Source organism: Caloenas nicobarica, chromosome 9, assembly GCF_036013445.1.
Source record: "Caloenas nicobarica isolate bCalNic1 chromosome 9, bCalNic1.hap1, whole genome shotgun sequence".
Taxonomy (NCBI): Eukaryota; Metazoa; Chordata; class Aves; order Columbiformes; family Columbidae; genus Caloenas; species Caloenas nicobarica.
In genome coordinates, this window is record NC_088253.1 from 13,016,068 (window position 1) to 13,038,961 (window position 22,894).

General features: G+C 44.5%; 1 protein-coding gene across 3 annotated transcripts in view; it reads right to left on the reverse strand.

Annotated features, from left to right (window-relative positions):
• KCTD15 (potassium channel tetramerization domain containing 15) overlaps positions 1–18,221 on the reverse strand; it is a 46,010-nt gene extending 27,789 nt beyond the window's left edge. The window contains exons 1-2 of one of the 3 annotated variants that reach the window (XM_065640893.1): positions 18,052–18,221; positions 12,153–12,328 (exon numbers count right to left, since the gene is read on the reverse strand). In XM_065640893.1, coding sequence (XP_065496965.1) covers positions 12,153–12,316 — 164 coding nt within the window. In that variant the 5' untranslated portion in view covers positions 12,317–12,328; positions 18,052–18,221. Of the gene's footprint in view, positions 1–12,152; positions 12,329–16,292; positions 16,355–17,571; positions 17,734–18,051 lie in introns of those variants that run through there. The other 2 variants (XM_065640891.1, XM_065640892.1) reach the window with 2 other exon arrangements.
• Between the last annotated feature and the right edge of the window lie 4,673 nt (positions 18,222–22,894).

Sequence of the window (22,894 nt, forward strand, 5' to 3'; positions counted from 1 at the left end):
CCGAGTAGGAAGACTTGAGTAACAGTTTTTGCTGGTGAGCCTAAGCCGTTAGCAGATGTAAGGCAGAAGCGAAGAGGAATTTCCAGAAGGTTTTTTGTTACTGCAGCTGGAGAGCAGGGATGGAGAGGAAGCCACTCGCTAACAGGTCCGCTGGGAAGAGCCCGGCTCCACGGCTACCTTCCCAAAAAAAGAGGGAGCCCCTGTCCAGGGGTTATGAAGAGGGGAGGACCCGGGAAGGAGACAGCAATACACCTGCTGCACAGAGGACACTTGCCCTACAGAATTAAGCTTGGCAAAAACTTTAAAATAATAAGAAAACCATTAACTGTTGGATTCTGATGAGATACTGAAAGCTGAACCTGGCTTTTCTATGTGACTGTGAGAGATTCATTCTTAAATACAATACTATGGTCATGGGTTTGATTCTGGTCCCAGTGAAGTCAAGGCCAAAACATCCTTTGATTTAATTGAAAGCAGAAGCAGGCCACCGCTTTAACCCTCGTGCCTGCAAACAGAATATAACTGGATGTGAACAGAAGAGGAAATGTGTTTGGAACTGGTTACATATCCATGTGTGGCTTTTTTTCCCCCCACTTCTGTCAGATTAAACAGCAGTCATTGAATTTTTTTTCCTCATTCAACAGCAGTGTTAAGTACTACTGGCCCAAATTCAGCCCTCGTTCCCTCCCAAACAACCCCAGCAGAAGAAGAGGCCCCAGTTTCTCTCTATTGTTATCTACCGGTTCCCATGGAGTTCCACTAGCCAAATTTGTCTGTGAAATTGTATGTAAGTTTTGCAATGGCAGAATTTAGGCAGCAGTCTCCCAGAAAGCACACCACATTCCCCAAATGCCAAAGCTGCAGCCTTCGGTATAAATCATACTGGTACGACTTGCTGGCATAACACAGTATGACACCAAAGAGGTTAAAAAGAATCTTTGGTTTTCATTGTCCACTTCCTCAAGAGAGAGATTTGCTGCTGCAAAAGCATCTACCAGATCTAAACGGATTACCTGCAGCACTGGTAGCATCTGCACTCCATTACGAGAGAAGCGTAACGGGAGCCTGCCCTTTGGACTGGGATTCCTTCAGCGTTTCTGCTTTACGGTGCAAATCTCAGTTTCCAGTGCTTGCCAAATGATCCTTTCTGAGTCTGACCAAGAGTAACGGTGCAAACGCTGCATAATACCTTCCCAGCATCCACGTGCACGACTCCTGTCAGGTTTTGCTTTATGTGGTCCTCAGCAGACAAAAAAGCAGCAATTTTAGCCTTTGAACATACACCATACTGCAGCAGAGTGCAATCAACACAGCACAAATGAACCCTGGAATACCTCTGCTCAGCCTCTCCATCCTGGTGCCCAGCTCTGACAGGCAGGCAGTCGCCACAGTGACCGCATGAATAAGGAATGCAATCTTGCACACATGGCGAAGCTGATAGCCATCCTGCCTGGCAGAGTTTCAAGTGAGAGCAAATCAGGTAAAAACAAAAAGCAAACCTCTCTAAAATGTCTACAGGTGTCATTTCTTTTTTAAGCATCAAAAGATCGAAGTACATGCTAACCATAGCAGACGAGGTGAAAGAGCAGTTTGGTGGACAGAGCACAGAGATATGAGTTTATAACTCTAGAGTTTAATTCCAGCTCTGCAGCTTCTCCCAGCCATCAAATTGGGTTAGGAGAAACACCAACCTGGTGTAACTCTGTATCAATGAGTTTATACCAGGGATGAGAGTGACAATACTCACCTGTTTTAGTCACCAGACTATGCATTTAATGGCAATACAACACAAGGGAACAGGCTGAAGTGCTGCAAGGACATACTCATCAATTTATTACATTTCATGTAACAGAGAAACTTGGCAAAGGCACCTTGGCTAGCAGCAGCATGGGCACGACCTGCGTCAGCTACAGCTTGGCATCCTCCACACCATCTTGTTACTCTGTGTTCCAGAGATCTAGTCTGCCTTACACTTTCAAATATGAATCCTGTGTTTGCATGCCTGCATATTTCTTCTATTTAAATACGCAATTTGTTCTTAAGATTGTATTAACGCATTAATAGATTAATTCTGATTTCAGTTACACAGCTACAAATCTGGAGTAACTCCTTCAAAACCAGCGGAGTCATCTCTTTGGGGAGGCTATCTGACTAGGAAAGGTGTGTGCACGCACTCCTAAGTACATGATGCTTTGTCTTCATTTGCCTGTTGGTTTTACACTTTCAGATGTTTTTGAGACCGAGCACTGTGGATACCCAACAGAAGCATCTTCCTACAACGTTAAGGTTCTTTTAACTCCTCAGTATACATCCCTGGTATGATTCCAGAGGTCAACAGGGATATACTAGGGATTATTTTGGCCAGGTTTATTATTAGGGCAGTTTTCTAAAAGAACAGGGCTTATTTTGTTTCCATTTATGCTTACAGTAAAACTCTCCTTGACTTCACTGCAAGAGAGATTTGGCCCAACATACCAATATCCAAACCACCTTCATTTATTTCAGTAAAAGCAGGCGAGGAATTAATAAGGCCCAATGTATTTTTAAATCTTAGATTTCATAAATGATCACAAGCATGTAGGTCACGATATATACACAGAACGACACCTACGACAACCACCAGTGGGATCATTAAAATAATTAAGTTAGGCCTAGAGACAAATTCATTTCATAACATGTTCGTTACAAAACAGATACCCCCCTGCTTCATAATCTAGGGAGTCTGTTTTATAAACTTCCTAAGTAGTTCATGAAATATCCCCCTAAGCAGACCAGGTCTACTTGCCATTGCAGGGTCTTTATATATCAAAAGACAAACATCAGTGATACGTATTCAAAGACCAAATATGAAGAGGTAATGCCTTGTCTGCTCCACTGGTACGGTGGTTACTGTAACCTCAGGACACGATTTCCCGTACAAAGCTACCAAATTGGCATCTCTACAGAACTCCTCTCCATGCGATGAGGGAGCTGGATGCACAGCACATGAAGAAGCAATCAATAAAGGAGATTCCCCTTTGCTTTCAGTCTAAAGCTGCTACACCTGTGAGCCTGAGCACAGATGTAGTACTTTACACCACCCTCACCAGCAGGAAACAACCTCCACTAGCAGTGCATAAAAGGAGGAGACAGGTTGCTCCTACAGTATCCTATGAGAGTGGTTTCTTAAAATATGCTTCTAATGCTTTTTTTGTTACTGTCCTGAAAATGACTGCTGAAAAATACTTAAATTGTGCTGCTGGCACCAAAATGCCCTGTCAGGTGAGTGGTAAGCAAAGTAGCAATGAAAGAAATGATGAAGTATTTCATCAGCTAACTTCAGAAACGGCTACAAATATAGAGTGCTAAACAAAGAGTTGAATTTTTGGTCTCCTTGTTTGCTGACTTTTCTTCGTGAGTTTTAATAAGCTAGACTAGTTTTCAGCCTGTTCAAAGCAGTAAGGGCAGAAATCACTAATGTGCTAAGTGTAACTCAGCTATAGTCATGTTATCATTGCAGAAGAAGCAAGGAAAAACAAAAAAGGAGACAAGGTCAGCTAAGTTTTGCGCTGAAGGTACTGGAGACACTGGACATCTTCTGGACTCCTCTGAGAGGCCGTAAGTGACATCCCTCAATCACAGCCACGCTGAATGAGCTGCACGGAGATGCCTGCTCTTCCTTTCGACTAGCCAAGCTGAATAAGCTAGCAGACAGATAGGAATGTGCAATTTTCTCAGATTCAGGGGGTTTTAGCAGCCTGTGCTGGGTGTGGCAGCACAGCTACAACTTTATTTCTGTAAGTCAGATGAGTGTGAGTTGCTACCTTCTCCTCTCCATGACTAGCTTGGTCTGCCCCTTCCTAGATGCTATGATACCCATTTATGCCTAGAATTCCACACAACCTAGGCTGTACATGTATACAGAGAAACAGTAATTTCTGAAAAAGTGTTCATCAGAGACTAGCTAGGCAGTATTTTCTTGTATGTTTGATCAAATATTCCAAGTAAACACACAAATAACTCATTCATCGAAAGGACCCAATTTCAGCACCCAATTACAGTACTCTTTGTACTCCCACAGGGTAAGCTCAGCTTTCTTCTCCAGAGCCTGCAGGCAGCCCCTGGGCAGCAGCTGTGCTGGGCCAGGCGGTGGTTATGAAGTCCAGTAAGGAGTAAACACCTTTAGCAGACAGCTCAGCTCTGTTGTGGCTCTTCACATGCCAATTAGTAGGAGATCCTGGAGAGGTGGACACAGGTCTGAAGAATCAGTTTCCGTATAAATCCCTTCCCTCCTGTCTCCCCACGTCACTGGGGTGAAGCGTTATGGTTATGGAGACTGTTCTACTTTACCACCAAAGCTACTACTCCAGCTGTAGAACAACAGCCCTGGGTAATGCGAGGAAATGTGCTATCATGGTGTATTGTCATGGGCTCTGCCAGACCCCAAATCCAGGATTTTTTCCCCATTAGTGAAAGCTAGAGACAGGGTATCTAACATCATCACTCCCAGCTGTGATCACATCCCTGTCATGGATTATTTTTATTTTCCATAGAGGCCAAGCCACGCACCGCTCCTCTGGCACAGATCATGCCCTGGTGCTCCTAGACCCAGAACTGGTGCAACTCCTGCCATAGCAGCTCCAGCCGGTCTGTATGATGACATGGTTCCTCACCTGCACTGACCGTGTTCTGCCCCACACGCTGCCCAGGAGCTGTGCTGGATGTGTCCTCGCAGGAATGCACATCTGCCCATAGGAACTAATGCTTCGCACCTTTCCCAGAGCTTATTGAAGTGCTGCAAGGACTTGTGTGACCTTGGCCACAGAGCGCTCATACGAAACAGCAATACTTGGCTTTACAGATGAGGAAAGACTGGTTCATTTTACGCTATCTGATTCAGTAGCCTGGGAATAACAGTTCTTTCGCTTGCTACAGCTCCCACTCTGGTAAGTGCAACACTCACAGGCTTCTGGGAGACAGAGGGTGGCAAGGGGAAAGACCCTTTTTAAAGGAATTTTTCCTTCTGTGTTCTGCTGGTCAAAATTCCCTTGGAAACCAAAGAGAGATTTGCCCAGTCAACAACTAAATAAGAAAAACTTAGAAGATTTATCTCTAAATTGAAGGTGCAATGATGATGAAAGCAAAAATTATTTTAATATCTATGAAAATTCTTATGTTAATCCAGAAAATGCACTGCATATAACCAAAACCTCTGGTTTTCAGCTCATTTATTTGTTCTCATTTGCGGCGTACACCTGATCACCCTGAAGAACGACAGAGCCGCGGGGAGCCCTGGCGGGCTCACCCCTCTCTGCAGAGGGTGCACAGTGTCGCTACATGTGCGCAGTGTTCATGCACCGTGCCCACAACCTGAGCATTTGTAACGTGCAGGAAAAACACTTGTTCCTGCCTCTTCAGGTGTTTCGCTTTAAAGTCAGTGTACAGTTTAACTTCACAATACCTATTAAAATTAATGAGCTCTGCGCTGCAGCTCACATGCAGGAGCACTTTGTAGCACTTTGCATGAATGTGGGCTGCTGGCTCCGACTCAGAAACTCTTTGCCTTTTGGGTAATATACGACAGTTCAAAGCCCCAGAGCGTCAGAGCCTGGTGTCACCGCACAAACAGAGCACTCAACGGCTGACCCCAGTGGGAAGAGTGCCACCCCATGAAGGGTGAAACGCGCCATGGCAGCACGCTTGCCTACATCCTTCGCTGTGCATAAGACAGCATCACTTGGCAGGTGTGCAGGGATGAGAGGGGGATTGAATGCACCATACAGATGGGGGAGGTGAGGAGCATGGAGAGGTCTGGGAGACAGGTAAGTCAAGGCGGGCACTACTGATAGCACTGCGGCATGGGGCTGGCAGGAGAGCTGACACCACTTCTGCTCCAGCCCAGCATCCTGCCCTCCAATGCGCTGTGCTTTCACAGCCACCAACACTCTCTGGTTATGAACAAATCTTGTCTTCACTCCACTTACAGGCCCTGTTTAAGGCATGATTTACACCATAACTGCCAGCATGGGGTAAGTGACAAAACTTGCTAATTGGACACTGTTTTCAGACAATAACATCAATAATACACAGATCTGATGGCAAACAAGCAAATAAGTTATTATAAAAGTGACACTGGATTGAGCAAGAAATGTGAGATGTTCTTGAGTATGCTAAGTCTGGAGAATTATATATCCTAAACATATGCAAATTAGGAATTTCCCTGCTCCCTTCCAAGTGCAGAACAGGACCCAGTATGGAGCCCTGAGTGTAAATGATGATGTGGAAAATCTGCCCTGCAGCAGGTGTGTCGGAGCTTCTGAAACCACTGTACCTGGCTATTTCAGGTAATCAACCATGTTCTGTCAGGGACAAGAGAGGGGTCCTAAAACTTGGAGAAGAGTGTTCCCTTGAGCTCAGTCCAGGCCAGTGTGGCAGCAGAAGAGGTGGGGAGAAGCAGAAGATCTGGGTGTCAGTGCTGAGCTCCAGCAACTACAGAGATGGAGATGCTGGAAGGAAAATGTAGAGGAATTAAAAACCTCATATGCCCCTAGAGCAGCTAGAACCAGGTCACGCTTAGTAGGAGAGCTTGTCTGAGGGTGGGTCTGTACAAGAATGACTGTTTGTTTTGACAAGTTATATTCAAAGAAGACACATGATTTAGGGGACTCCTTTGTAAATCACCGTAAAAGTCCATGGGTTCAGAGGAAAGTGAGGCAGGGATATGCCTGGAAAACTCCACTGTGTCTTGTAACAATGCCCTGGTTTCAGCTGGGATAGAGTTAACTTTCTTCATAGTAGCTGGCATAGTGCTATGTTTTGGATTTAGGATAAGAAGAATGTTGATAATACACGATGTTTTGGTTGTTGCCAAGCAATGTTTATACCAAGTCAAGGACTTTTCAGCAAGAAGGCTGCAGGTGCACAAGAAGCTGGGAGGGAGGACAGCCGACCCAGACTGGCCAAAGGGATATTCCATACCATATAATGTCATGCTGAGTACATTTTTGGGGGGAAGGAGGAGGAAAAGAGGGATGTTCGGAGTAATGGCATTTGTCTTCCCAAGTAACTGTTACATGTGATGGAGCCCGGCTTTCCTGGAGATGGCTGAACACCTGCCTGCCCGTGGGAAGTGGTGAACGAATCCCTTGTTTTGCTTTGCTTGCGTGCACGGCTTTTGCTTTACCAATTAAACTATCTCAACCCATGACTTTTCTCACTTCTACTCTTCTGATTCTCTCTCTCATCCCACCAGGGGAAAAAATGAGTGAATGGCTGCGTGGTGCTTAGTTGCTGGCTGGGGTAAGGTCAAAAAGGTAAGGTCATTAGTTTCTAAAACAGTTAATAAAGCCTGTGCTGGTTTTCTTTGGAGGACAGAGCCTTCAGAGAAGTGGGTGGTAAAGACCAGGTGCCCTGAAGGCTGAGATCAGGCTGTGCACTATGTCAGCACCAGCTCAGCATGCCTTGGGCTGCAGGGCCAGAAAGTTCCATTTTCCTGAAGAGCAAAGGCTGGGAGCAGAGAGGTCCCAAACACGGTGTGGTGTCAACTGTTGGGAAACCTCCCTGGTCTGTGCATCCACACCAGTCCTGCCTAGATGTCACCGCTTCAATTACAAATTATTCCTGCTCGCTTTTGTCACATGACTAACACCACAGAAAGCATGAGCTTTTATAAATACATTTTGAATGGTAGAACATACTTATCTTTATTAGAGGGTTACACAACAAATAATAATTAACCAAGAATGTAAGGTAAATATATTTACCTTTTATAGCAGAACTCACAAAGACCTCACGGTAATTCTCTGAGCTAAAAACACTATTCAGGGCTGTGAAAAGGGCAGGCTTCTGATGAAAGACCTTGTTCTGCTTTCTAACATAAATTCAAAGTGATATTAGAATTTCCAGTGAAATAGAGCAGCTGCGGCTTGCTGTGGTATACAGCGATTTGGAATTTGTACTTCTTTTCCACCTGAAGTCAATGAGACGTCTGCCACTGACCTCAGTGGGAGTAAGACTGGAAGATCTGGCAATGTCTTTGGGTATTCCTGACTGCACATTAGGAGCTTGGACTTCAGGTGTGGGTTTGTTTTTTAAATGTAAGAATCGTCTCACTCCCTTGGATAAATACAATTTGCAACTCACTCTAGAGATGTGCTAGAGTTTTTGCGGCCTTTAGAATCTGTCATATAAATCCATACTCAAGTGTCAATGCATGAAGAGGATACTTTAGAGGTCCTTTGGGTGAAAACACAAATGGAATTTCTAGAGGAAATGCTCTCAAAGATGAATAGTTTGTTTTCTTAGCTGGTTACTTTAGAAATAAGATGTTGCTAATGAGAGTCACTAGCCTGAATTCAACATTGTTTTTCTTTGTAACTCATAACTACCAGAGCTGGGAGTTTTGGTGGGAGAACTTGCTGAAAATAAACTATGGGAATTGAGCCTCAGATCCAGGTAAGACAACATCAGCCTCCCTGTACCTCCAAAGCTTGTTAACTTTAATGGCAATTTTGGGTATGCATGGAAAGCAGCCTCACATAGCTATAGTAAGAGGGATTAATAATATTATTTCTGAGATAATTTCTGTGACCACCATCATTATGCTGTTGTTGATCACAATTTCTTTTCTATGTTTCTCATTTTCCTTGCCTTTTACCCTCTGAAACGTTGGCTTTCTTCCTTGCATGCTGTTTCATTCAAAAAGCCAACTGGAAAGGAGTGTAAGAGTAGTGTCGGGTGAGCGGTTTAGAAACCATCTTTGACAGGGGCTTTTTAACCCTCTTCTCCTGTGTCACACCAGTTGTGTGCTGCTCGGGTTTTCTCCTTTTTAGATGAGAGAATTTATGTAGCCCATAAAAATTTACTGGGAAAAGGGCATCTACCCCCTTTAATGCCTATTCTGACACCCTTTACTTATGCAAATTTTATCAGTGGACAAATGCTCTACTCACAGCTGCTGCACTAATACAAACAACATCAAAGGCTTCATCAAAGTTGCTCTGGAACAACTCTGGGATCACCGAAATGCAAGATTTGGCCTCTGACTTCACACCACCAGCCACTCACTCAAGTGAGTAACACTTCCAGAACCGAGTCCTTCTTCTCCCTGAACTAGAGCCAACCACATCACTTGGGAACAGCCAAGTGGGCTGAGCACCGTCAATCCTAACAAATTACAATAAGAAATGTTTCACGCTGCCTGCTGTCAGGTGTAATTTATATCATACCAGAGGGGTGACTGGAGAGCAGGTATAGGCAGGAACTGGTCATACCTATACCTGCTCCTGCTGGGCCTGATCTTGCTGCTGAGAGCTCTTCCTGCCCATGGAAGTCAACGTGAACTGAGTTTGTTCAGGACCTGACAGGACTGGGCCTCCTCAAAATACTATGGAAGGATAAACATGAATTGATGATTTTGATTTTTCTCTGTTTCCCGTTCCCATGTGATGTCTCTGTGTATGCATACCCTGGTTGTATTTATACACATGCTCACATTTATATGGGTCTTTAAACATCCATGTGCAGTATAGCCTACAAGCTAAAAGTCTACTTAGGATTTTGGAGCACAGATAAAGAAATAGAGGTTGTAACACAAATAAACAGGAAGTTTATTCCCATGGCTTTCGATTTCAGTAAGTGTAAACTGTATTTTATGTGACTGGAGCTAAGATTTAGCAAAGCATTTCAGCACATGCTTACATCTTTTGCTGAAATACAATCTACAAATTTGTTTGATTTCTTAGATTTGAAACTTTTAAGCTCATGCTCAAACCGAGAGTTTAATACACTGTCCAAAATAACCCAGAAAGCTCTGCATGTGGTTAAGTATGGCCATGCCTCTGTATGTGGCCATGCATGTTATCTCTGAGCACAAGCTAACAGTGCTCTGGCATTATTTCCAGATGTGTTTCTCAGAAGAGCTATCTCCTTCCTCCTGCACCTGCAGGACACCTGGGATTCCTTTCCCAGCCAAAACACCGTGAAGACACTCTGTGCCTTACGGAAGATACACGTGAGGACAGCGAAGCACCAGCAGGAGTTCCAACCAACCCCCACTGAAATAACTGCAAGTACTTTGCCCTAACCAGGAATGAGAGCAGGCCAGGCTCAATGGGGGGGAACCAACCAAGTCTACTATGCAGCACTGCAGAGAACCAAATTAAAAAAAAAAAAAAAAAAAGAAAAAAAATTTAAAAAAATTAAAGTGTACCCTCCATCCAGCATCATAATGTATGTAGCAGTACGTCCTACTTGGGATGCTGGTGAAGGATTATCTTTTGCTGTAGAAATATACACAGTTACTATTTAATCTCTGTGATTTACAAGTCTCATCCTGTAAGCTGTTACTCCAGTGCAAACTGAAGTTTCAGCAGCTGAAAAAGCATTCAAGCCTTCTGAGATAACACAACACTACGAATGACAGCACACCACAAAACATCAGGCAGCACGTGAGCTCTGGTCAGTCACAGTTTTGTACTTTTAGTTTAAACAAAGTACAAAACCTGAAGAAATGTCCTTTTGTTATTTAGCAAACAGAAAAATGAAAAAGGGTTTAGATCTGTACTCCATTCTCTTTAAATAATATCTGCTGAATTTATTTATATTCTCCCAAAGCTTCCATAACTGAAGTTTTTATTAAGTCTGATATGGGGCATATTTTAAAAACAGTGTCAGCAGTGATATTTTAAAATGTGGAAACAGATGTGCTATTCCATTACAACTGCTGAATCTTCTCTATATTTTTTTTATACTGTGAAGCATGTCTGCTTCTGTTATGAATCTATCCCAACTGAACAAATTTCTTCCCTGTGATTAAAGAAGTACCAAACAGACATCACTAAACAGACACTGTCCATAAAAATCATATTGTTTTGGCCTAACCATAAAATATAGGTATTTTAATAATTGCTTCTTTTCCATAGAGAATTTCAGCAGCTCCCTCTCTCCTTGGAATGAAATCACAGCCATATGCTTTATGACATCAGAGGCGTTTCAAGGTGTCTCCATAAATGTCATTTATTGCTTGGGAACCTAGCAAATCTGTGCAAAAATCTCTAGTTCTTTCAAATGAAAAATCTTCAAATTAAACTAGAGCTTTACATTGGTTATCTTACCGAAAAAAGAAATCTATCCCTTTCGGAAATACTGGCTATGCAGGTAGCACAAACTCTGGCAATGAAAGCTGCTGATCTGGGCTCTGGTTTGCTGCCGAGTCAGTAGTGCCTCCTTTACCCGGTCTGCTGGGCACCCTGACCCTGCACACCCACCCCTGCTCTTGGTGACACACAAGGGACCTACCCTTCTGAAAAATGAGCAGTCTGAATGACAAAAAGCTGAACTGTTTTAGTCATCATAACTGTAAATCAAAATTGGGTATATTTGAACGCAGTGCTCCAATACATATGCTCTAACCCTTAAAACAGCGGTCCCTTCCACGCTACCGTCACAGCCTGACACTGCCCGGGATCCTCCATCCTTCACGGTGTCCAGTACCCCACAGGACAGGGAGCCAGGCAAATCATAAAGAGACTCCATGTCATAAACACAAATATACTCTCATGCCACATCTATTCATAATTTGACGGATCTATAGTCCACCCTCTGATAACGCTGGCCAGATTGAAATAAATCCTGTTGGATATGTCACCAACCTGTCCAGCACAAATCAGCTGGCTTTCAGCATACAAAGATTCAGTCTAATCTGCAGCTGCAAGCAAACAGAGCAGGTCAGTGGCCACCGAGGCACACAGCGGCCACTGAGTTCAGGATTTTGGCTGGCCAACGGGAGCACCCATTGGTGCCAGTGTAACAGAGCTGTTCTGTTTTCTTAATGGAATCAAAAAAATTATTTTCTGCCCTAAATCTGAAGTTGCTCGGTACAGTTGGAAATAATCTAGGGCAGCACACCAACAGGTGCTTCAAACGTACCGGCAGAGTGCAGAAGACGTTGAGGAAGAAAATGAATAGGGTTTCTAAATAATACATAAATTTTACAGGCTTTTTTTTCTGTAAAGCCCTAGTGAAGTTACGGTATAAATCGGAAACTGAATTATTCATAAGTGGTGAATATATAATAAATCGTATTTCGCACTGAAATATTCCTTACAGGTACATGCTTCTTTCCACACAACGAACAGAAATGGGCAGCAAGCTGGTAAACACCAAGGTCTTACCTGGAGTCTGGGTACTTTGTCAGGGTAGCCAGGCTGCTGGTGTACATGTGTCCTCCTACATCGATGTGCACGGGAGCGTTTGACTTGGTGAGTTGAGCTGGGAGAGGAATTCCTTGAGCAGCCAAAGGAGAAACCGGGGACCGTGTTAGAGACAGACGGGACATGCTTCTTCCCTCCTGCAAAGGGATGGCAAAAAAGAACAGTTTCTCTTAAACGTAGCAGTGTTACCTTTCTTTCCAGTGTGATCACAGATCTAATCAGATCATTTTTGCATCTGCCTGATCACATATTCAGCTAACAAATTATTGCCACCACTGTAATTAAGTGTATTTGCATCATTTTCTTCAAAGTACCAGAGGGGAAGAGAAAGATGCTTATTAGCAATAAGAAATCAAGAAAAAAATTTTTCAAGGTGTCAGCCTCAAGGGGCATAAAACAAACTGCAAAATTCTAATTAAAGGTCGCGGGCTTATGTGTTAGATGTGAAATATCCCCTGACAAACGAATAACCAATTTGTGAATTGGGATTCAGGGGTTTTTGCAAGTTTGTCTCAGTAACGAGACACTTCTAAATTAGTGACTTCCTCAGTACCTAAGGCATTTAGTTTATACATGTAGTAAATTTCACATCAAACTAAGATCAATTTTCTGGTTTATTTTCAATAATTGTAAAATAAATAGATAATTTTTCAGTTAAGCCTTAATATTAGACATAAAGAACTAATAAGCCTTCAGACTGCGGGCACTTAATACCTGGAAGCAGTGAAAACAGGAAGATACATAAACTGACCCATGCTTTCATGACAAGACACGTTAGAAATTACTGTAAAATCTTTCATGTGAAATTACAAACTCAACAATCCACCTAACGCTTACTGCCCTAAAAATACTTGAAAATTAGCAAAATTTCTGAATTGAGTGCAAAAATCTTCAGCTGACATATAAAGCAAAAAATACTGAAATGTCTTAAAAATGAACAGGACAACCATAGCAAAAGAAAATTCCTCAATTCTTTTCTGTAAGAAAGGCACAGCTTATTCTGCATGAAACGTGTGTCTCAAAGCCGATTTCAGTTAAATTGGTATAGACAGCATACATGTCAAACAGAAAAAAACCTTTTATAAAAGTTTAAGAAAATGTCCATCCATTCTCCGCGTTATGGGTAAAGCGACATACGCAAAACATTATAGTTGAAGACATTTCCAAATATAATCTAATTTTCTTGGTATTTTGTTCTGCAAGCGTGCTACCAAGCACCCAGGCTCTGCCTTACATCTGACAAGCACTTCACATGCAGCATTGCAAAGCGAATTCCCATTTCTCCCACATTACTTTGACAATGTTTCCTAGAAATCTAAAGCTGGTCTCGCCTTTCTCACAGCAGTAAGTATTTTGCACAAGATGCCTTGCTACGCCACTCGATGAACATGCAATCAGCAACATTATATTTTTTTTTGAATATCTGAGCTATACAGAAAGAGATTGAAAAATCTTAATAGATCTGGACAGCTTCACAAAGTCATTGCAACATCTCCATTTACTGTATTTCATCTTGGTTAGCTCCTAAGAATTTCCTGCATCTACAGCACAGAAATACATCACCCCATTATGAATCCACATCCTTTTCTCTTCGGAGGCTGGATGGACATCTGCACTGAAAGCGAAGCAAATACCAACTCTGTCCTAGGACTTCTGTGTCAGCCGATGTGAAATTGGGCATTAACATTTCTACTACAGCACCACCTTCAAGGAAAGTGATTGAATCCTTTCATGACTGAAGACGTTGCTTTCTTGTTTCCCACAAGAGCCTGTTGTGGGCAATCTTCAGTAAATATGTCATATAGCATAAATATAAGAATTAACTTTTAAAACCAACTTAGTATGTAAGTACCTACAGTATTTTAGTGGTGTGTTTACTAGTCTGTGGATGCCTCATCTGTCTGCCAAGGCAGACAAAGGCTTGTTGTTTTTTTTTTCTTACCAAAGAGCACCGTAAACTCATGTTTACTCTGTACTCCTTCACTTAAATGAAAGGGTCAGAAGATCCAGGCTGAATGTCAACTCCCTTTGTTCAGACCCCAACTATTATCACTAATGATAAAGGTACAGACCTCGCACATACAGAGCTGCCACAGAAATAAATCTCACACAGTTTCACAAAACAAGTGCCTAATTAGGGCTCATCTGCACCCCTTGTTACAATTTCCAAATGAAATCAAAGGACTTCCAGTCCTCTGTAAATGCATCTTACATTTAACCATTTGTCTCAAAATACAGACTTCAATTTTAAAATATGCATAGATAGCTAAAGATCAAGTGATCTCAATCTATTTGTGCATATTTAAACACTGCTGCTATCATAGGATTTTGTTTAATGTTAGTATACCAGTAAATTCCTTGATCTGTAAAGAGTCTGAGATTCTCAGTAAGGCCATACTCACACAGTAGATATTTAATTTATACTATTCACTGGAGGGACCTTTTGAACGACCCTCTGCTTTTGGCATCTCTCAGCTTGAGCATGTGTTGAAAAAACACTTAATTATAGAAAATCACTGGAAAGCTAAAATAGTTCTCAAAGTTTTATGGCTTTTCATACTTATTGAGGGTGCCACTGGCTTTTTGGAAGAGGAGAGGAGAAGAGGAATTAAAAGTACAGGCTCTTCCCCTGGTTGGAGAGGATTCATATAAAAAATACGAATCCTACATTTTTACTGAAGTTGTGGAATTCATTAATTTTCATATGAGCAAATGATCAAGGGGCATCACTGTTAAGCAATATATAAAGGGCACTGAAAATACTATTGCTCAAAAAAAAATAAATACCCCCTATTTCTTAAGGTACCGTGACCCTATTTCTAATGACTGCTTCCTCTTCTTAATGTAAAATGCAGCTAAAATTCATCACACTGAGTAATGTACTTATTTTATGCACAAAGCAAAATCCTAAATGTATTTATCCAGTGAAAGTCTTTATGCACATATTTTCTAATACTGATGTGAAAATTAAAACCTTAAGGGTAAATATTGCAGAAACACTAACAAACTTCATTTATTAAACCATGTAAAATAATCCTTGCTCTTTAGTTGCTTGCGACAGGATACAGCATCCCAACTAGTGGCACGGGCAATAACCCTGCTCTAATAAGTAACACAGGAACCTGCTGAAGGCAAAATCAATAGAGTCTGATTCCCAAATTATCTGAATATTTAGTTTTTCAAACATTACACACAAAGATCTTTCAGAGCCAGCTTATCTTTTTCTGCCTTTCTAAGCTAACTGCATAAGTACTGCTTGTAAAAACTATTTGCCCATGCAAAGTGAAATAATCACAATGCCATGCTCATTTACACACAAAATGATTTTGTGTCCCATTGTGCTCACAGTTGTTCAGCTCTCTAGGGGTGATTAAACTAGCTATGCTGCTACAGCTTGAGATGATTTCACTGAATCGTTTCTCCATGAAGTTGCTTCTTTGCTAAGCTGTTATTTTAACCATAAAAGGTAAACAGAAGGCAGTTGTAAGAGCTCCATTCAGCTCCGTGCCCAGGGCTATAACCCTAGGGCAGAGAATGCTGAAAGACTGCAGAATTTTCCAGGGTGTTGCCTTTCTTGCTCTAAAGCCTTCAGGAATACTGTTCATTTAATACACACTCTAGATGATACATTTCAGATCCTACTAAAAGAAAGACTTCAAAAGTGTAAGAACTTTTGGGCGGATGAAGCTTTCCCACCTCTGCACATAGCCCGGGGCCATGGTAACCAATACTGCTGTTGATGTTGGGAAAATACAGTAGAAATAAACTGCAGAGAGCAGAGCAGACAGATAGGGACAAGGGAGGTGAAAGGTTGCAGGAAAGAAACAGGCAGCAGTCTGGAAGGGATAACGAGAAAAAAGGGAAAAGAATGAAAAAGGAGGCGGCTCTGAAGGAGGGACAAAGTTAAATCACGGAGCAGGCACTTAAAAGACTGCAGATGGGAAGCAAGCCTAATTAAGGATGTAAAAGCGCTTTGTTTCTAAAGTTTATTGTTGCCAGGATAAAAATTAATTGAAACTAATGCTGTTATTCACTCGTGCAGTTTAATTCCTTCATGCACATTTAAGACGCGAAATGCAAAGGGCAGGTTGGAGGACCTACCATGGAGCACTCGCTGTCCCCGGGAGCCGGGCCCGGGGCCGCTCGGGCCGCAGGACCCCGGCTGGGCTGTCGCCAGGGCAGCGCCCGCAGCTGCTCCCGTGGCTGGGCCCTCGGGGAGCCTGTTCTCCTCCCCAGGGACCTGCATCGCTTTACCAGCAGACCCACGAGGGGGTAAAATCACCCGCGGCAGCCCCCCGAGCGCCCCATCCCCAGCACTCTGGGGTAATAACCGGCTGCAGAAGTTACCCCGGCGCTCCCGTGACTTCACGGCCACGTCTGCCTGTCCCCAGCCGGCGTTTGGCGCAGCCAGAGGGGCACAACTACAGACTTGGCAATTACCTTTGTCTCTATAAACAGGGACGGCGACCGCTCGGGTCTGCCTCCGAGACAACTGCTTACGCCGTGAACCGAGTCTCAAGACAAAGCAGGGAGGGGGGGACTGCAAACCTCGGGCCCGATGGCTCCAATATTAAAAAGTCCCCGAACATTTGCACACACCTCCACGCTGCTTCACTGAACACTGGACCGAGTGACACAGGAGATCGTGCCCAAAACTTTTACAGGGGAGGAGGCGAGCACCCTCTGGAGCTCTGGTTGCCGGAAAAAAAAAAAAAAAAAAGAAAAGGAAAAAAAATGCTTTCTCCTTTCCCCCCCGCCCCCCCCTCCGCAACCCGCCTATCTCTGGCAGTCTCCAGTCTATTTAGTGCAAGTTTCACGTCACCCAAATGCCTTTCCCTGCTGATGGTCAGAGAAATCACCAGCAAGCAACGCACCCGGTCACTCAACTTCTGCCTCTTTCTTTTGAACACACTGTATGCCCAAAGGTAAAATTCAACCAAAAAAAAAAAGCACAACATGGCGTCCTTTACTTATTCCCACATAACAAGAAAGGAGATGTCTTAGATGAATGCAAGGAAAAAAAAAAAAGCCAACCCCGAATCCCCGATCCTGCACATTTTCCGTGCAGCCAATGGTGGTGAGCATTAGCCAGGCTAATGTATTAATTTTGCAGAAGTGTGCCACATCGCATGCAGGAACAGAAATGCAAACTATAGCCTAGAGTGGTTTGAAGTCTACCCCAAACCAAGCCTTCCACTCTCACTGGCGCCAGAGTTTCATTCACAGCCCGCCCGTGTTTTCCATACGCGGCGCTCCCCATTGTCGCCCGCCTTCCCTTTGTGCCGAGCCGCCCCGCCGCCAGCCCCCGCGCCCCGGCCCGCGCACCCCCGCGCCGCGCCGCGGCACCCCGCCCGCCCGACCCCCGCGGCTCCGCGAGTACCATGCGAGAGCGCGGAGCGAGCCGCGCTGCCTCCGCCGCGCTGGGGCTTGGCCGTCTTCAGAGCCGGGGCCGGGGCGGCAGCGCGGGCACCCCGGGCCGCGGGGCTCCGCCGGCGCTGCCCATGCTGGAGCGGAGCAAAACAAAACATACACACACGCGCACACACACACACACGGCGCTATCAAAGCGGGGCCGCCGCAAACGGGTCCTGTAGCTTTAAAAAAAAAAAAAAAAAAAAAGCAACAAAACACCCCCCCTCCGCCGCTTCTCCTCCGGAGCCAAGAGCCGAGATAGTTTGAAGAAGAGGCACTTTCCAAAAAAAAAAAAAAAAAAAAAAGGAGCGAGCGAAGGCGCGAGCGTGCCGCGCGGCGCGGTGCAGCGCGATGCAATGCGATGCGATGCGATGCAAAGCACAGCGCGGCGCGCACTGCGCGCTCCGGCCCCGGCAGCCGCGGGAGCCGCCGCCGCCGCGTTCCTTACCTTGAGCACAGAAGCGAGCTGCGAGCCCCCCTTTGGCTTTGGGCTCTGTTGGGTTTGTGTGTGGATGGGCTCAGCTTTTTGCTTTTATTACTATCTTTGCTCCGCAGACCCTGCTGTGATTATTATTATTTTTAAAGCTTCTCTCTCTCCTCTCCCCGGTTTTGTTGCTTCTTTTTCTATTTATTTTGTGTGTGTGTGTGTGTGTGTGGATGTATGTGTGCGAGGGGGGAAAAAAGCCTTTAAATGAAACTGCCGAGGCTGTTATGAGAAGAAAGGCAATAATCCCGTCTCTAAATAACAGAGGGAAGGGAGAAGAGGAGGAAAAAAAGCGAATTCTTGCTCAGGGCTTTGCAAACGCCTGCAGGGCAGAGGATTAGGCTACAATTAGCTCAGCCCTTTGCTCTCGCCCTAGCTAATTTTGCGATGAAAATTGGATATTTTTCCCTCCTTTTGGTGAAGGTCTCCAGATTTATTCCCCCCCCCCCCGCCCCGCGAATAAAATAAAATACAACCCTAGAAAATGAAATAAGGCTGGGAAGGCGGCCGGCGCCCCAGCCCGCGCCCCCGGCGCCGCCGCCCGCAGAGCCACTCCGCACGGCGCGGTCGGGGCGGGAGCCCGCGCTGCCCCGCGGAGCCCCGCGCAGCCCGGCCCGGCCCGGCCCTGCCGGGGGATAACGGTTCGGTGTTGGGGAGGATCAGGCCACTGTCACGTCCTTCAACAGACTTCCTGAAAAGAAGAACGAGGAAAAGGGGGGGGGGGGGCATGGAAGGGGGGGGGGAAGCTGATTTTAATCATTGTCATTTGGTCTGATGTAATATTTCCCCAGGCATTTTCAACTAGGCATAAATTTTCAGCTCCCAAATAAGTAACACAGGGCACGTTTCTCACATCTCTTGACTCCTCTGTTATAATTAGGGTAGCACCCACTCTGCACTTGTTGATAAACTAGATCAAGTTCAAAAATAAATAATAAAAAAAATAGCCCCGACGCCCCCCTCCCCAGCAGCACCCAGCGCCGCCGGGGTGCGGACGGGGGGTCTCGGAGGCGCGGGGGGGGCCCTGCAATTATTCCCATCCATCCATCCTGCCTCCCCCTCCCTTTCACCCTTTGCTAATGTCTCGCATTGTAAACGCCAAATTTCCTGTAGGCCATTAAAACCAAATGACGTCTATCGACATGCATTGTGCTATTGCGGAGCGCCCTGGCAGCCCGCCCCCGGCCAAAAGCGCCATTTCAATTAGAGCGCGCGGCGCGATGGCGCGGGACTCCGCGGGCGGCTCCGCGGGCGCGCACCGGGGGGGTGGTGGTGGCAGGGACCCCCCTCCAATTAAAAAAAAAAAAAAGGCAAAAAAAAAAAAAAAGGCAAAGCCCTCCCTCAACTTTCAGCCACAGATGCGGGTCTGCCGATGCCTGGCGCGTTTGTGCAAGCCCCCGCGGGGGATCCGCGCCCCGCTCCGCGCCGGTCCCCGCGGAAGAAGTTTGGCGGAGGGTGCGGGGCCGCTCCGCGCCCCAGCGCGCCGCAGCCGCCGGGCGGCCCCACGGCGTGGCCCCGCGCTCGGGCCAGGAGCGACCCGCCGCGTCCGCGCCCGCGGAGGAACACCGCGCGTCCCGGCGGGCGGAGCGGCGGCCCCGGCCGGGCTGCAGCGCCTTCTAGCGCCGCGCGCGGCCGCGCACCGAGTTATGCAACGGCGCGCGGCTGCCGGAAAGGTCAGGCCGGCGGCGCGCGGGAGGGGCCGCGCTCCCTCCGCTCCGCTCCGCGGGGCCGCCGCGCCCGGCGGGCAGCAGGCGGGAAGGCGAGCAGGACCTCCTGAAAACGAGGGTGTTTTTTTTTTCTTTTAAAGTTCTCTTCCGCGGCAGGAATAAACAGAAACTTTTCTCCTAAGGGTAGCTTTTTTTTTTTTTTTTTTTTTGAGTACAAACTACAGGAGAAGAGGGAAATTTTCTCATTAAAGTTACATCCCTGCAGTTAGTTCAATTACTTGATATATGCAGAAGATGTTGTAAATTTAAAGATTTAAATAGCTTACAAAGATGCCGGAGGCTCCATCAGTTAATTTCCTTAATTTATGGATTTTTAGCTGAGCTTCTGAAATGAAAAGGAGAATGAGAACTAGGTCAGTGGAGAGATTTGCATCCAGAACAGACTAAAATTTGTTTTCCTTGACCATCCCATCGGCCCAGGTGTGATCCTTTGCAGGGGTCACCGTTCCACCTCTGGCCTCCAGGCCGGGACTCTGCCCATGAAAGTGCGGCACAAAGGGCTGGATTTTATTCTAAAATAACCTCCGCATGTGAGCGTGTCCCCAGACAGCGGCTTCACCTGAGCACTGGGCAAGGCTGTAGCCCAAGTTGTCTCATTTCCCCGGCACTCAGCTCAACAAGTGCATGCGGGGAAGACGAGCTCCACTGAGACTCAGTGACCTGTCACACAGCCTGAGCTTCACTTTTCTTAGGGCGCAGGTGGACTATTTGGGATGACTTGGCATCATCATTTTTATTTCCTCTGTGAATTACTAACTGCTAAATGGAAATAAATACGAGAATCTCAAACAGCAATCAGAGCATCATAAAAATAGGATGCTTCTGCATTGAGGCACAGTAAATGGGAAAGAGAAGATCTGAAAATATTGCACTGAACAAAAAGTATAAATTGTTTTCTGACTCATCCTAACACATCTGTGACAGGTAATGGAAATGGGATGCATGGTTAATAAAGATTGGTTTTGTTTGTTTGTATGTCAAGGCAGACACAGTAGCACTTGGGATGAAAGAGGCACGCATGTGGTACGTAACTTGTGTGGGATTGTTTTTACGGTGTCTAAGAAAGGGACAATGTACTTGAGAGCTTTGAGTTTTTTCTTGCCTCTATTAATGTTGAGGGTAATAAAGGTATGCATTATAGCTCTGTATGCACGCACTCATTTCTTCTCACTCAAGTGTGTGAATGTCTTTCTGTTGTGTTTCAGTATGTATGAATATATACATATGAATTAATACTTAAAAGATTGATATAAACTAAACAGTTTTAGGAAGCAACATTGCAATATGATTAGTATTGGTGTTTGTGTTTTAACATTTCTTTTCCCACTAGATGAAGTTTCTAAGATTTGCAAGGTACGTGTCAAGGACGGGTATATAAATGGATTTTTATTTATTCACAACTCCAAGACTAATTGCTTCTCTTTGCCTGAAGGCCAAGAGATTGGTTTTAATATGACACTTCAAAAGTATTCATAGAGCTAGAGATACTAAGTGTCATTGTTTAAGAGAGAAATCTCGCTATGCAACTTGTGACCCTGAAAATAATATTATATCTTCCACTGTATTTTGAATCCTAATGTTGTTTTTCAGAGTTTCACTTACAGCTCAACTATTAAGAAGTGCACAAAGGAAAATATTAAATAGTATGTAGTGAACAAAAAGAAGAAACAGTGTTAGAACTGAACATAACTTATTTTCTCAACCACTCTATTATCCTCCCTACAAAGTGATACAAAACTTATATCAGAAGATTCCTAAGCCGGGTTGCAGGATATTAGAATTGAAAGTTATAACGTATCATGGGTGTTTTAAAAGTTCTTGGCCAAGTGCCCAGCATGTGTTTATTAAGATACTAAATACTTCAAAATAAATACTTTGGATTTTTTTCTTACCAGCAGTTCTTTGTATTCTCTGCAGATGCTTAAAAATGGAATTATAAAGAACATTTCTGTAACCTGTTATTTTATCTAATTATTCCATAGTTTGCTTCCATTTTTTTCAACATGTAAAAAAATTATTGATGCTCTTTAAGACAGTGTGAAAGAGAAGCCCATAAAGAACCTCAGCTCATTTTTCTCCATTTTTGTGTGTTTTCCAAAAATAACAAATTACACATATTTCACAGGACAGAAAATGACTGTATTGTGAAAAGATGCAGATTTGAAGAAATATAAACTTCCTATAAAAAAAGATGTCCCAAATGTATTTTGAAATTATCAGATTTGAAATTTGTTGATGGTGTGAAAGAAAGTATAATGAACTCAAAAAATAACATCGACCTCTTCTACACTACGCTGTGTGAATTTGAGTAGAAACAACTTCCAGTCGGTATCGTTCTTGAAAGCCCCGTATGGGTTTATGTTAGTAGGCCTCACCCTGTCCTAGTCCTTACTCTTTTCCTTGTATTATGTGTCTTATATTGAGGTTTGAGCCTGACTGCAGGACTTCTTCTGTTACATATCTTAACCTGAGGCTTGATCCAGGCTTCCTGGCGAGGAGACCGATATTCCCACCGACTACAAAAAGTGCAGGAAAAAATCCACAGACTGCCTGACCATCCTCTCAAAAACACACCATGTTCTACGGGACATTTGAAGACAAAGCAGTAAATAGGACAGATAACGGAACATTTAATGAAATGTTTAAAGCAGATAAATGAGAATTAGGGGTTTGTTCCTGTCAAACAAATGAATTGATGCCTATATGGCAATTAATACTTTTCCCAGTCATAGTTATGACACCACTGTAGCCTAGATGGAGTTTTATTTTGGGAGGGAAGATTTGAGTATGAAATTGGTGTACCTTCAGTCAGCAAAGCTTACAGTGAGCGTTCATGGATGCGACCGCGTTTAGCCCTGTCTCCTGGAGGGATAAGACTGACCGCAGAGGCACCAGGGAGAAACACATCTGAGCGCAGAGCAGGCAGCCCTGGATCCTGTGACTAGCACCATCGCTGCCGTCACTGAAGATGAGACAGCAGCAGGTGTGGAAGGCTGACGTTACAAATGTGTTGAGCTGCCAGAAAGGTTTGTTCTTGTGAGAAACCTGAAAATATTAAGCACCTTGTAATCCCAACACTC